This window comes from Lytechinus pictus, chromosome 12, assembly GCF_037042905.1.
Source record: "Lytechinus pictus isolate F3 Inbred chromosome 12, Lp3.0, whole genome shotgun sequence".
In the NCBI taxonomy this organism is placed as follows: Eukaryota; Metazoa; Echinodermata; class Echinoidea; order Temnopleuroida; family Toxopneustidae; genus Lytechinus; species Lytechinus pictus.
The window spans coordinates 22,638,622-22,653,246 of NC_087256.1; the positions used below are offsets into that span (position 1 = coordinate 22,638,622).

The 14,625-nt window shown below is 36.3% G+C and overlaps 1 protein-coding gene across 1 annotated transcript; it reads right to left on the reverse strand.

The window, feature by feature from the left end:
• Nucleotides 1–1,198: 1,198 nt before the first annotated feature.
• Nucleotides 1,199–8,479, reverse strand: LOC129273041 (uncharacterized). Its single transcript, XM_054910099.2, has 3 exons — nucleotides 8,297–8,479; nucleotides 7,471–7,551; nucleotides 1,199–3,534 (listed from the first exon to the last, which is right to left on the reverse strand). Exons 1-3 carry the CDS (start codon nucleotides 8,471–8,473, stop codon nucleotides 3,421–3,423), a joined length of 372 nt encoding a protein of 123 aa, XP_054766074.1. The 5' UTR covers nucleotides 8,474–8,479; the 3' UTR covers nucleotides 1,199–3,420.
• Nucleotides 8,480–14,625: the final 6,146 nt, after the last annotated feature.

The following is a 14,625-nucleotide window of genomic DNA, read 5'->3' on the forward strand; positions in this document are numbered from 1 at the left end:
CCGTCTTAAAGGGGGAAAATAACCCCCAAAGAAAGTTATTTTGAAGGAAAATGACAGTTCAGGGCCCCGTTACCCCAAAATTAGCGATTAATTGCTAAATTAAACGACCTATCAAAATTATCCTAGCATGCGCATTTTGCTCAGTAGACTGACTAGGCCCTAAGAATTTTTTTTTTTCAAATTAAAAAGCGTTTTAAGCACAGTTCTTAATTTCACCAATCTGTGCAGTTTACATTTTGGTACCCCACCAGCATATATTAACAACAGTACTGATCATTTTTAAAAATGTACTGTTTGGTAAGTTTTAAAAAATGCACATTTCGGTAAATTTCACACTATCATGACTATAGGCACGTTTTGGTAAATTTACTGAGATCTGCAGGCATTAAAGGCAAAATTTGGTCATCTTAAGAATCACACTCACAATTACTGTTAGTAGTCTTTTGTTTTCCACAGCATTTGCACACTATTATGGGGCGTTTAATACCATGGCATCTCGAGAGAGAGAGAGGGGGGGGGGGGGGGGGAGAAAGAGATACAGAGAGAGTTGATCGGAAGGTGAAATCATTTTTTTTCATCTATTATCATAGGAGTTCCATGACATTTGTTCCGGCGACAATTGCTCTGTTGCAATATTCACCGTTGATCATGGGATTTACGGTAATGATTAACATTCACAGAGGGCACTTGAGTTCAATTTTACAAACCTAAAGCCTGGCAAAAGCCTTGGTAAAGTTCAATAATGTAAATTTTACTGGATTATCATTAAAAAAAACTCCAGTTTCACAGGCGTGGCAATTAGCTGTTGAATCTTTCACATTCGTTGATTTTGTGCGAAATTTGAACGTTTCTGTTCCAGCTATAATGGCGCCTTCTCATATAACTTTCTTAAAAGGGGCTCTTTAGACACATATCTAACCTTTTCTCGTTCTCTCTCTCTTTCTTTCTTTTCTTCTCTCTGTCTCGCTCTTTCTCTTTTTCTCTCTCTTGATTTTCTCAGTCTATATTCCCTCATTTTCTCCCCCTCTTAGAGTTATACCTAGTGCGTTCTCTTATACAGCACCCACGCCAAAACGGTTTTAAGATATTGTATATTTATGATTTAATATTGTCATGATTGTAGCATTGAAAGATGTTAATAGATAAGAGCATGAATAAGCGCTTGCTTGATGATAAAGGATAACACAGTGACATGAGAGAATCTTGGAAAGTAATTTTATTATGAACTTCCAATAGGCCATTTATAAGACAAATGATTAAAGAATGCACATTTTCTTAGTCGTTAATAAAAATGAAACGTGAGTTTGAAACACGGGGAAAACTATTGAATGATATCAATACCTGTCATGGAAAATACATTTTTTTCTTCCCTCAATTCTAAACATTATCGACATTATATTTACGTTTATTAATGTATCTTAGTAAAATCGGAGAAAAAAACCATAAATGTATAGGGAAAGTGTAAATGTGTATTCTTATTTTATGATCGTGTAATAGACGAGAATGACATTAATGAAATATGGTACAAGGTATTGTAAGGTATTTGGATATGGAACGAACAAAATCCAGTAACTCGACAAATGCCTCGGCAACAATTGGTCCCAGACAATGTTTATTTGCAGTGAGTACACACTATAAAAAATATTTGTAATTACTCAATAAAATTTAGGCAAATATTGCCTTAATTTTTTCAAGTAGGCCTATCTATTAGTTTGGCAGTTTTAGCTAATATTTACTTATTTTCTCTGCATCAATTTTACTCAAGTAAATTAAGTTACAACAACTTAATTAAGTTAAGTAAAACAATCACTGAAATATAAAAAAAAACAAATGGGGGAGTGGACTTTCGTGATTTGTAAGTCTGCTCCCCCATCTTCCCACTTTCAGTGGCATAATTTTCATCTTTTATCCAAATAATCACTTAACTGTACATGATAGGTACTGTCATTTATATCAATACGCGACCGGTTCATCCTAAGAAATGAAACAGTGACAACAATATTAACATTTTCCGAAAACCTAAAAAGAAATCTAAAATTTTCTGATGAGTGACTATTTAATGCTGCTCTTTCTTCGATTCAAAAAAAAAAAAATATTTTGCACAACCTACTCCAAAACAATTTCAAACAAAAACAGATATGACTGTTGCTCTTAATGAATCCTCCTCAGGTACATTTAAATAAGGCGTAAATTAAAAAATATAAGTACATCCAAAATGATTTTGAAAGTAATAATTTTCTTTGACTAATTGGAGTTACATTTACTTAATCGCAGCAAGCTAGCAATACGTGAATTTTCGTAAATGTATACTGAACCCAAATAAACCAAACAAATCAAGTAGATTAAATAATAAATTTACTTATATACATTAAGTGTAAACTACTTATTGACAGAGATTTTTTTCTACAGTGTAGGTGACACCACACCCCCCCCCCGGCGATGATACAAGGGGCAAATATGCTTCTCTAATGACAACTGTTTACGTAATCAGTGCGGACGGGAGGGGTGGGAGAAAATTAAAAAAAAGAAGCATCTACAAGATAGATATTAACGGTGTAATTGTATTTTACCCCTGTTGTTCAATTGAGACCCCCCCCCCCAAAAAAAAAAAAATCACATTAGGACAGATTACTGCCCGCTATGAAAATGCCACGCCTCTCTTTGCTACGTATCATTATAACCTACAGAAAACAACTTTCCTTCTATTACCCTCTATATGATCATGAGTAAATTGAAATATTCTGCTGTTGTTACATATTTCATATCCACCGAGCCAATTCCCAATATAAAACTAGATAACATAATTGGAAAACACACAAAATAAAATCATGTTCAGCAGATTGTGTGGATGTAACAATTTGGACAATTGCCATTGATCGAATTTTCGTTATGAATATAGAAAGGTGTATATCATACAAATCATCACAAACCATCGTTTATATTCACGTGGCTTATCCGTGTAATCTGTTGGGCTTTTTTCGAGAAAAAAAAATGCCATGCTTTACTGGAATAAAAGAAGATGATTAAAATTATCTTAGGATGGTTATGTTTATATAAAAATATGATAAGGAAACCCTGTACTTTATCATTAATATATTCTACAAAGATAAAAAAAAAACTTTATCATATTATTCACTGCTTACGAACCTCCTTGACCTCTGTGCTTTTTGATAAACTTAAATTTCTCCTCAGTAATTTTAACATCATGATACTTAACAGTTCGAAATAAAATGATTAGACTATTGTAACATTTAAATCACATAATAAAGAATGTGTAGCCTATTGTGTCGTGACTGTTAACAAAATATAGAAAATATCTTTCTTTTCAAGTCAAACAATTTTTTTAAATTTCTTTTTCTGAATCAGTATTTCTTATACTAAATGTCGACGATGGCGGTGACGACGACGGGTATGAACTTGTTATGACCACGTCCGACTGACGTCTTTATCTTCCGCTGGAGATGATAGCCAGTCGTTGTTGGAGTCGCCTTCCGTTTCGGGGACAGTGATTTTGGTCCGTCGCATGTTCTCAAACTGGAGAAGTAAATATTAAAAAAGAGGAAAGAGAAGAAGAAAAAGAATCACACAACACCTTTTCGCAATTCAATATTCTTAATTCGTAATACTAAACAAGTGTGTTATGTTCTACACTATAAGTAATCAGGCAAAGTAACTGAGTGGTACGAGTGTGAACGAAATGAAATTATGCAATGGTTATTGATTTCATGGGAGCAAAAAAGAAAAAATCATACAGCTAATGAAAAAGCTGCTTTCCTTTTCAAAATTCTTATTTTTTATATTCTAATTTATGTTACGATTTATTTGTAATGCCAGTGGAAGGTGTGTGGGAGAAATGGGAAAAGTGTCTTTAAAATACCGTTGCAATCATATCAAAACGTTTTCTGCTTATGAAATATCAAACGTTGATTTTGGTAATTAATTTTCAATTGGTCATATAATGCTTGTGCGAGAAGTTATCCTTTGTAACAAAATAAATTATACGAATAGCGACCTTACACAAGCTACACATTCTTGAGGAGAAACTTCCCTTTTTAGGAGTTTTTGCATTATAATGAAAATAAGTTTACGATATATGAGCGTAATACAGGGGCGGCGGGATGGGCTTCATAAAAACCAATAAAATCGCTTGGGTCTGTAAAAATAAATGGTGACGTCACAAATCAGTAAATACTGTGTAAGCATTGACAATTTTTATCATCTGCATATACTTGTTTTGTTTTTATGCTTTTAGGGCCCCTTTTAATACCAGCATTTGCTAAAAGGACATCCTTTAAAAATATTGTTTAAATAAATAAATTGAACGATAAATCGATAAATAAGAAAACATAAGGAAAGTTAAATCATGACGTTATCAGCTTACTAACTTTCCTCCGGAGCCCATGGAGTCTTTAACACAATGCCCCATGCAGGGAATGCCACAGTGTGGTACGTTAACCCATGCGGTCGTCAGAAATTATCTTTTAATACTTTTTTGATCATTTTTTTTTATAACTGTTTTGTTTGTGATAAAATCAAGGAACGGAATTTGTGATTATTTCCAGTTCAGTGAATTAATAATAAATTGATGTAAGATAATTAGCTTACAATGGTCTTAGATAATTAGTTACTCAAAGAAACCGAAATTTATGGTTTTGATTCTTCCTGTCATTATCCCCTTTATCAATAAATCATCTCACTCGACTTGATTTCTGACCTTGTGCAACATAATTATCGACGATTGTACGTAGGGGTATAAGGGAGATAATTACGCTTCGTCAATGTATTTATTCAGCATGCCATTCTGTTTTGTTTCCACAACCGCAGGCAGGGGCGGATCCAGGATTTTTGTTAAAGGTTTTCGCTACCAAATAGGGCATATAGAGATAATTTCGTTCCAGGAAAAACAATTACAAGTAAGAAAAGAAGAACAAAAGTCGTGACTTGCGTATGCATGACATTTTCTCCAAAAAAATATTGTCTGTGGCTATCAAAGAGGGGAGGGGGGCACGGGCTGGATGTGCCCCTTCCGGAATCAACCACTGGGGCGGATCCAGGGTATTTCTAAAGGGATGAGATGTCATTATAACGAGAATATAATTATGCTCCCGTGTAAAAAAAAAGTAAGCCTTTTCTATATCGCACTTACAGTGGCGGATCAGGGGGGGGGGGGAGTTATGGGTTCAAACCCCCCGCCTCGGACCCCCAAAAAAATCATAAACAAAGAGTGTGGGATCCAACTCCAACACCCCTTCCCTGTTTATTAGAATCGCGCAACCTACCAGGGGGGGGGGGTACGTCGGAGCTCATCGTTATTCGGTCAAACCAACTTGTCAAACCCTTCTCTTAGCAAAAAGCTAGATCCGCCATTGACTTACTTTCCCCTTTTCACATATCTTATTCTCTTCATTTCTTGAAAATCAGAGTGGCGGTCTCGATCCCACCCCGCCTCCTCCCCCCCCCCCCTCCTGGTTTCACATCCCAGGGTAAACTACATATATTCAAGTTTTCCGTCGGCGTATTTCTGCATTTCAAAATGATTATAAAATGTAATTTCATCAATATATTTTTTTTTTTACTTCAATATACTCTAATAACATCACAACTCGATTAAGGAATAGAAATTGCAATCATGATATCAATTATTTTTACAAAATCATTTTCGGTCTCTCTTATAAACTTTTAATCTAAACTTAGATTATCGTGGATGTTTTAAAGGATAGAAAAGGATCAGTAATATCAATTTAGAGATATCAAAAATGATTATAGAATTCGTCATGGAAGACCTGGTTTTATTCAATGTGGTAGGTTGCAACAAGGGCAAGGACGCGGCCCTGGGAACGATTAAAGGAGTGACGACTTACACAAACTAAATGACAAGGGGAGAAAACAGGTTTTCGCTCCAAAATGTATGTGATTTGGGTCAGAAAATGTATGAACCCCCCCCCCCGCAAAAAAATTAGGTTGTTTTTGTCATTTTTTTTTCTCGAACTCCTATACAATTTAGCATACCCATCTGATTTCCAGGGGGAGCCGCCGATGGTGTTTAGCACCCCATGCAGCACCTAGTCTGCTGGGCAAACCCTTCACTCGAGTTAAGGGTCTGAATGTGCAGCCTACTCATGCATTGTGTACTGAAGGCTCTCTCGCTCAGGGTCTGCTTCATCTTTGGAAGTTGGGCACAAATTTTGCTATGTCAATCATTGTGAGTTTGTTACCATGACATTCCCTCTCTGAACTCTCCTCCCACTAGCTGGTCATTTGGGCCAGTCACCTGCTGGGCAGGAGATCAACTGGTGTTTGTTTAATTACACGCTGCATCCCACATATACTCCTGATTGAAACTCCAGTCTAGCATTATGCAATTGTATTGGAACAGCAAGTTTTGTATGTGCTAGTCTTTGCGTGGAGGCACACTTATTGATCAAAGTTCCAATCAGGGTCTGTGCCTGCAGACTATGCAGCACCCCCCCCCCCCCCAGTTCCCAGGGCCATGCATGGGTGGGGATGCCGATTCAGTGTCCTACCTACATTGGTATCGAGTCGAAAAATGCAACTTAGGATTATTTTTAAGTTGAAATTATCATTTCATAATTGAGAGAGGTGAAAACGTCATGCCATCTGAAAACGTGTCATTTTACTAAAAGCTTGTCAGATCGGACGCAGAGGCCATACGGGACCCGCGGAGTGTGCCCTATAAAATTGTCCTGATCGTCTGACACATTATCATCGGCAGATTTTATTTGGAATCTATACCATTCCGACTGATAGTTATCCCACCCCCGATGAAAAGAGATTGATGACGAACTAGATTTTACGTATTGTAACACTTTCTACATTCCAAACATTTCATTTTGTGCTAATTTCCATATCTTATCGTGTTGATTTCTCAAGAGTCGAAAATACTCGAGGCCGACTTATGCTAATATACCTCGGATGTGATTCCTTTCACCAAATTTGAGTCAGCATTAGTGAACTGGTTTTTCCAACGAAGGTAGTGCTCTGTAAACGATTTTTTTTTACTAGGGGGTGCGGGGGGGGGGTTAATTAGGGTATTGTCGTCAGAACAAAATGACAAGCCCAAAAAATGTTATATTGCTCACAAATCTCCGTCATCATAAGTAGCACGTACTCCCTGAACATCCTTGGGGGTGCGCCCCCGATTCCCAGGGCTATGCACGAAGGCGGACAAGAATGTTAAAATGATCTCTTATTGAAATGTAGGTGAACGTCACAAAACTCGATCTCTACAATCACTGCAATGCCAAATTATCGAATTGCACAATCAGAATGCCCGATTGAGCACAGCTAATTTTCTCACTATGTCGCCCAGTGTCCTCACATAATACGGAAAGTAGTTTTCAATCAGGGAAGTGCATGGGAGTGGAGTAGAGTGGATTTCTGAACAATTTCTGAACGTACCTGCTTAGATTCCTATGGAAATAACCATGATGAGACATGAGTAATACTAACCTGTAAAAGTTGACTGAGGAGATTTAAAAGCTCACTTGCTGGAACGGAATCGATGTATCTCTGTAAAGACCATTTAAGTTGCTGGGAACAAAAACACAAGAAAATAAACGAGAGAAGAAAGTGTTGTGTGTGTGTTATATCATTATTCTGCTTTTAACCTATACGTAATAGTAATATACAACATCATGATATCTGATTCATTTACTAAGTATCCAGATTTATCAGATTAAAACCACCACCGCCACCACCACCACCACCACCACAACAACCATCATCATCATAATCATCAACAACATCATTAGCGTCGATTGTCATCACCATCAACAGCATCAACGTTATCATCGTCATTAGCAACATCAGCTCCATCACCAGCATCATCATGACCATACCAGGAGCAGCGACAACATTATCCGAACCAGCAAAACCAGCAAATATCCAGACAGCAGCAGCACATCATCAAAAGCAGCAGCAGCAACAGTAGAACCATCATCATCATATTACCCTCATCTTCGTCGTCATCATCATCAGCAGCAGCAGCATTAACATCATCATCCCCATCACCACCACCACCACCATCATCATCGTCATCATCATCGTCATCATCATCATCGTCATCATCATCATCATCATCCTCACCACCACCACCACCAACATCATCATCATCATCACCAACATCATCAATCATCATCCCCACCACCTCCACCACCACCACCACCACCAACATCATCATCATCATCCCCACCATCACCACCACTATTAAAGTCACCATCATCATCAGCACAGCAGCAAAGGTACACATCATCAGCAACAGTATCGTTCTACTCACCAGGTGATCTCCGCTATAGGATGGATCGTTCGAGTTGTCTGGGTCAGATCGTTTCTTACCTCCCGGTCTCCAGCAGTTGAATCTGTGATGTATTTGGCACAGTGAAGGTTGAAAGTGACTAAGGATAACGGCTGTCATCAGGATGACCATCACTGTGAGGTTACTGGAAGTATTCATCGTTAGCCTTCCTGGATAGATTGATTGATTGATTTTATTCGTCAAGAATATCACAGGAGATTACAATAAAATTGAAGAATACCTTGACAGGATAGCCCATGAAAGCCGAAAGGCTTATTTCCAATGGGGTCCTATAGTTAGTATAAAACATTAACATATTGTAACAAAAAGTATAAACTACGACAAGTACTGGAATATGGTTTTAAAACAATAATAATGAAATACATACATACATATTCATCAGTCAAATAATATGCAAACATCTGAAGCAAACAACAATCCTCCTAATATATGAAACAAGATTATATTTCAACATACCCTACATTATCTACAATACTAGAAACCAACTGTACAAAATGTTTGATTTTTACTGGTTATATTGCTCTCGGGTAGCTTCCAGTTTTAGGTGCTTCTTTAATGCACTCTTAAATTGATAGGTGATTAACATAATATAATTTCAGTTATTTTGTTTTAAAATACTAAAGGCCGGAAACTAAAAAAGGAAAAAAAAGTAAATTATATGAATATAAATAAGAGTGATGATATAAAATGTGTTTTATTGGACTAATTTTGCGATTTTAACACAGATATTTTCATCGGCCACTTCTCAAGCATGGAAAAGACTGGAGATTCCATGATGTTATCTTTAAACATAACTTTCTGATAACAAATTACTGCATTGGTAAGTATCATATTCGAAGGACCGATATAAAAGGGGTCAAAAATTATTACTGAGAGAGGAAACTAGATTACCCACAATTGGAATTCACTTTTCAAAAATATTCAAAGGTTGAAATAAAAAAAATCAACGGCTACCATACTTTTGTAAAAGTTGAATTATACTCCAGTATAATTCACATCGTTATCCCATTTGCCAACGATTTAGAGGCAGTTGGAATGTCTTTGACACTTGAGATTACATACGTCGAGGAAATGCCTTTCAAATATCACATTTTATTTCTCAATTTGGTAAATGATTGAGATGTAGACTTTCATTCAAATCTTTGCTTTGCATTTAAATACGAAACCATGACAAGCAAAACTATTGTACAGAGTCCCGAAGTGATGACGTTACAGCAAATATTTTAATGCATTTCAGCGTTTTTTATACCATACCTCGGCATGGCATGATGAAGAAAAACCCACTATCGAAATTTGGTGGGAATCAGTCCATGGGGCGAATTGTGTATTCATAGGGTCATTATTTAAGGCCTCCTCGAACCAATTCCCACTAAAGTTGGATTGTGGAGGTATTTCAGCATGCTCTATCAAAATATGGTATCAAAATGCGTACACACAAAAAGGAAAAAAAAATGATGTCGTGACATTTCGGTACTTAATCTCCCAGAATACCTATTGATACCAATCACGATCACTCCAAAATATACTCATATTAATGTGTAAATTTCGTTTTCAGGGCTCTAAATTTGAATATTTGGAGAAAAGAATCCGTCCTTGGCACTGGTCACGTCATACTCATATGTAATTTGACTTATATTCATTGGGAATGGACATTATGGCGAATTAGAAAAAAAATGAAATGGAAAATAGCTGTACATACAATGATTCCAATAAGTTGACACAATTATTTCCTGTTTATTGACTGATTGAATGATTGATTGATTGATTGATTGATTGATTGATTGATTGATTGATTGATTGATAGATTCATTCACTGACTGACTGAAAAAGAATATTTTTTTCTTTTCAAATTTTCAAAATTGATAAGCTGCCATGGAGAAAGAATAATGCGTGAATACTGATGTTGTAAGCCTATACATGTATTAGCCAATACATTGTTGCCTGGCAAACGTTTTGATTAGATGAAATGATAAAATTACACTGAATATGCCATCCCCATTTCAGCGGTTTATTTCTTATTCGTGTAACGCAAATTCGTCCAATTGCCAACTCGTCTACTATCATTTGGTCTACCATCAGTTCGTCCACTCACTACATGGTTTACGTTCCTTTAGTCTAATGTCATTCCGTCTAAAAACCAGTTGGTCCAATAGTCATTTGGTCCATATACCATTTGGTCTAATTGGACTAAGTTTTAAATTGTGCGAAATGAATGAAAATGAAATGGATATTAGACCAACTGGTTATGAGAGAGACGAAATGGTTATAGACGAAATGGTGATTAGACGAAGTGATGATTTGACAAAATGGTTTTAATGGACAAAATGGCTGTTCGATGAAATGTTGATAGACGGAATGACATTAGACTAAATGAACGTAGATCATGTGATGAGTGGACGAGTTGGCAGTAGACGAATTGGCAATTTACCATTTCAGCTATAATACAATAATAGTTTGATGAAATGATTCTGTTGTAAAAAGACACTTCAAAGCGTTTGCATTATTAGCAGAATGGTCTATAATGTTCTTCTGCCACAAAAAGGACAGCATTCAACAGTAGTTGACTCGCCTCCATGTCCCGGATAACCGCATTCGATTTCGCGATCGGGCGACGTGCTGCAACATTTATGCGTGGCCTAAGGTCCACCTGATCCAGTTTTCATAATACCAAAGGATTGCGCGCCGTCTCATCTTTTTCGATCTTCCCGGATGATATTTCCCTCAGGATAATATGCCTAACAGTGCTAGCCATGGGGCACACCTTTCTTACGCTGTCTCTATCTGTCTTCCTACGCACCCATGTCATTTGCCAATTTCCTTAATTAATGTTTCAATCTTTTTTGCCTGTTTTATGCATGCTTCTCTCTCTGTCTCTCTCTCAATTACTTTGTCATTCTTTGTCACTCATGCAGTGGCGTACAGATAAGAGGGAGGGGCCTTGGAGGCGCTCGCCCCCCCCCCCCACAACAAAAAATCACAACCAAGAAAAAAAAAAGGAGAGAGAAATTGTGTAATATGATATTATTTTCTGAATATTTTCTAAAAATCTATCACATATCATTGGAATTTTAATGTTTAGTTATTGCTCGCTCGCAACTTTTTTTTCTAATTTTGCCCGATACACCATATGTGGTCCTCTATTTTTTTTGGCTCATTGTGCAATGTCATTTGACTTATCGATTCGTTCCCCCCCCCCCCCTGTCTGTGTGTGTCTCTCTCCCACTATCTCTTGGAAAAAGAAATTCAATCTTAGGGTGCATTATCATCATTAAGTTGTTAGTCAATTTTCAACATGACTTGGAGTTACTGTATCGCTTTTTCGAACTCTGCAACAAATGCACTACTGTAATAACGGTCTAGTCCACCCCAACAATGTTAATAAAAAAAGCAAAATCAAGCAAGCTCGATGCAGACAATTTCATCAAAATCAGATGTAAAATATGAATAAAGTTATGCCATTCTAAAGTTTCGCTTCGTTTTAAAAATAGTTGAATGCACATGATTGTCAGTGGTGTGCGAAATACGTGAAATAAGGAACTGATAAAAAGAAGGAACTGATAACGCCATCCACTCACTATTCCTAGTGTATTCTATTACATGAATTGTAATATTTTAATTTTCTCCTAATTAAAATATTATCCCTTCCTTGATTTCCATTGTTGTAATCGTCACTTGCTGTAGAGTTTCATTATGAAAATTTCTGGAATTTTTGTATTATTCATACCATAAATTTCAAAAGTAACGTCATTGACTTTCTCGTTTGCTATATCACTGTGTTGTGCACATTAAATGTTTTGTGCAAAAACGGGGAATTTGAAAATATCACACGTTTTTTAATATATTTTACATCCGGTTTTGATGAAAATTTCAATGTTATGCTGGTTAGATCTGCCCGTACTAATCAAAGTCAATCTTTTGTTTTAGGTCTACTGGACCTTTAAAAAAGTTAACAGCTAAGAAAAAGCAAACGAATTCAAAGTTTTGCAATCAGACTTTCAGTTTTACCCTTCTCGTAAATGAATGCTTTCTCAGACAGTTTGTGGTAATGTTTCTCAAATCTGCCCATATAAAAAAAAAATATTGAGAAAAATGCGTTTTGTATGCACGTCAAACTACATTTTAATAATTCAAGGTATTGCATATTATGTGAGAATCATGCATTGTTGTCGAGGGGTTATAGCGCTGACCCGTCGATCTCCGATGAATTACTCATGAGAAATTAAGAACTCATCTCTACTTTGAATATCATTTTCTTAGAAACACGAAAAGAATATACTTAAGATATTCCCAAAGAGACGGTAAAGAGTCGAAAACTTAATCATTAATAAATAAATGCTTATTCATGATAACATTCGAGTGAATGAACAGATGATTGTCTCTATTATATGTGGAATATTCTGGGTACTGTTCATAACACCCAATGTATTTCACTATTCTTTTAAGAAGCAGGTTAAACAGGTCTTTTGTTCAAACATTCTTACGATATAAGTATGGGCGGCAGCCCGGAGAGGGGGGGGGGGAGTGTCGTGTCCCCCTATCGAATTTCGAATTGTATACAGCTGCCTAAGGTACTTAATATTTACCACAATTCATCAATGCTACAAATATGCATCAATAAAATTCATGAACTGAAATATTGAATAAATTTTTTCGGGGATTTAATAAAACTTTGGGGTTTTATCTTCATACTTCTCTCTGTAAGAAATAATATTCATAAAAATTATACGGTTCTCATGAGTTGGCAGCCTGGCGATATTTGCCTATCAGGTTTAAAAAATCACTTTAATCATGTTAAATCATATGTAATTATTTTTCTTTAAACCATCATCATTTTCATTTCAAACAAAACAGTCCCTGTAATGGTGATGCTCATTTAGAAAGCAAAATGTTCTTCATGAGCCTTGTAACCATTTTTTTTTATTATTCATTTGTACGAATGGGGGAAATTTGTAATTTGTCGGCATGTAGATAAAATCGCAATACCCAATAATTTGTATTTCACTCTAGATACATATAATAAAGGGAAAAATTCATCACTTAGAGCTTCCTAATAATCTTGACGGTAGAATGAAAGGATTGTGTTAGGGATAAAGATTTGCTGAGATAAAAAAAACTTCGAATTCATTGCATTTTGACCGAGTTCGTGTCTTTCATGATAAAGGGTGTGGTTACAGAAGATGGGATGATTTGTAAACGGAAAATATCATGCTCTGTTGATGATAAGGGGAAAATCGCGAGGGGGCTTTAATACTAAAAAGCCTCGGGAAATAAGGTGTGAAATAGTCAAATCCATGCTCCAAATATCATTTCATCATTTTGAATTGTCTTTAATGGGTGTATGCTCGCTCGACATTACGTGCATTTATTTATATTTTCATGGATATATCGTGCATCTGGGTCCCGTAACACAAAAGTTAGCGATTAATCGTACGCTTGATTTTTACGATTGACTGTACATTGTAGGCAATGCAATCAGTCGTAGAAAAATGTTCTACGATCATTGCTAAGCTTTGTGTTACGGGCCCCTGGTGTGTATCAAGGAGATAATTCACCGTTTTCAATTTATCTTTAAAAAAAATAATTGATTCTGTCAAAGTTCCGGCATGTAGTTTACTTAAACTGGTCAAAATTATAAAATGCTGAAAGCCAATACAGTGAATTAACCCCCAAACAAAATTCTTCAGGGCAGAACCCCCCACCCGGACACACATACACACACCCTCACACCCACGCACACAAAACTTACACATTCACACACACCCACATTTCCTCACCCTCTCACGCACACACACGAACACACCCCTGTATATAGCACACCAATTTTCATTCATTGTGTAAGTGGGAATTTATCGGAGGTATATCATGTATATTTTGAACGCGGAGGGGGGAATGGCAAGTAACTATATTGAATAAGTTCTCCGTAAACTGAATTCTCAAATTTATCAAGAGCTACACATTTTATGACAGACACTGATGAAGACTATCACAAGCGAATCGTTCTATATCATGTCTGATGGAAAACCTTTCTCCTTGGACGGCTTTAGTAAGATGAAAAGAGATAATGTTAATGGATTTCAATAAATCTAATTTTTGAAAATAAGAAACCTTTAAACTTATTCAAAGGATCGGCTGTTTTCGTTCACTTCCCAAACTCCAGTCAATCTAAATGCAAATTATTTTTCAAACACGCATAAACATCAGATGTGTATACATTAGGATTTAAACGTCATAAAAAATTTCGGCGTGTTGTTACTATACTAATTTTATCCGTAATTTTGTGTTCAGAGTTT

Coding starts and splice junctions, on each gene's coding strand:
- LOC129273041 (XM_054910099.2), bottom strand. CDS start 8,473: ATGAATACTTCCAGTAACCTCACAGTGATGGTCATCCTGATGACAGCC. Junction 7,552..8,296: donor CCTATAGCGGAGATCACCTG/GTGAGTAGAACG, acceptor TTTTGTTCCCAG/CAACTTAAATGGTCTTTACA. Junction 3,535..7,470: donor TCCTCAGTCAACTTTTACAG/GTTAGTATTACT, acceptor TTACTTCTCCAG/TTTGAGAACATGCGACGGAC.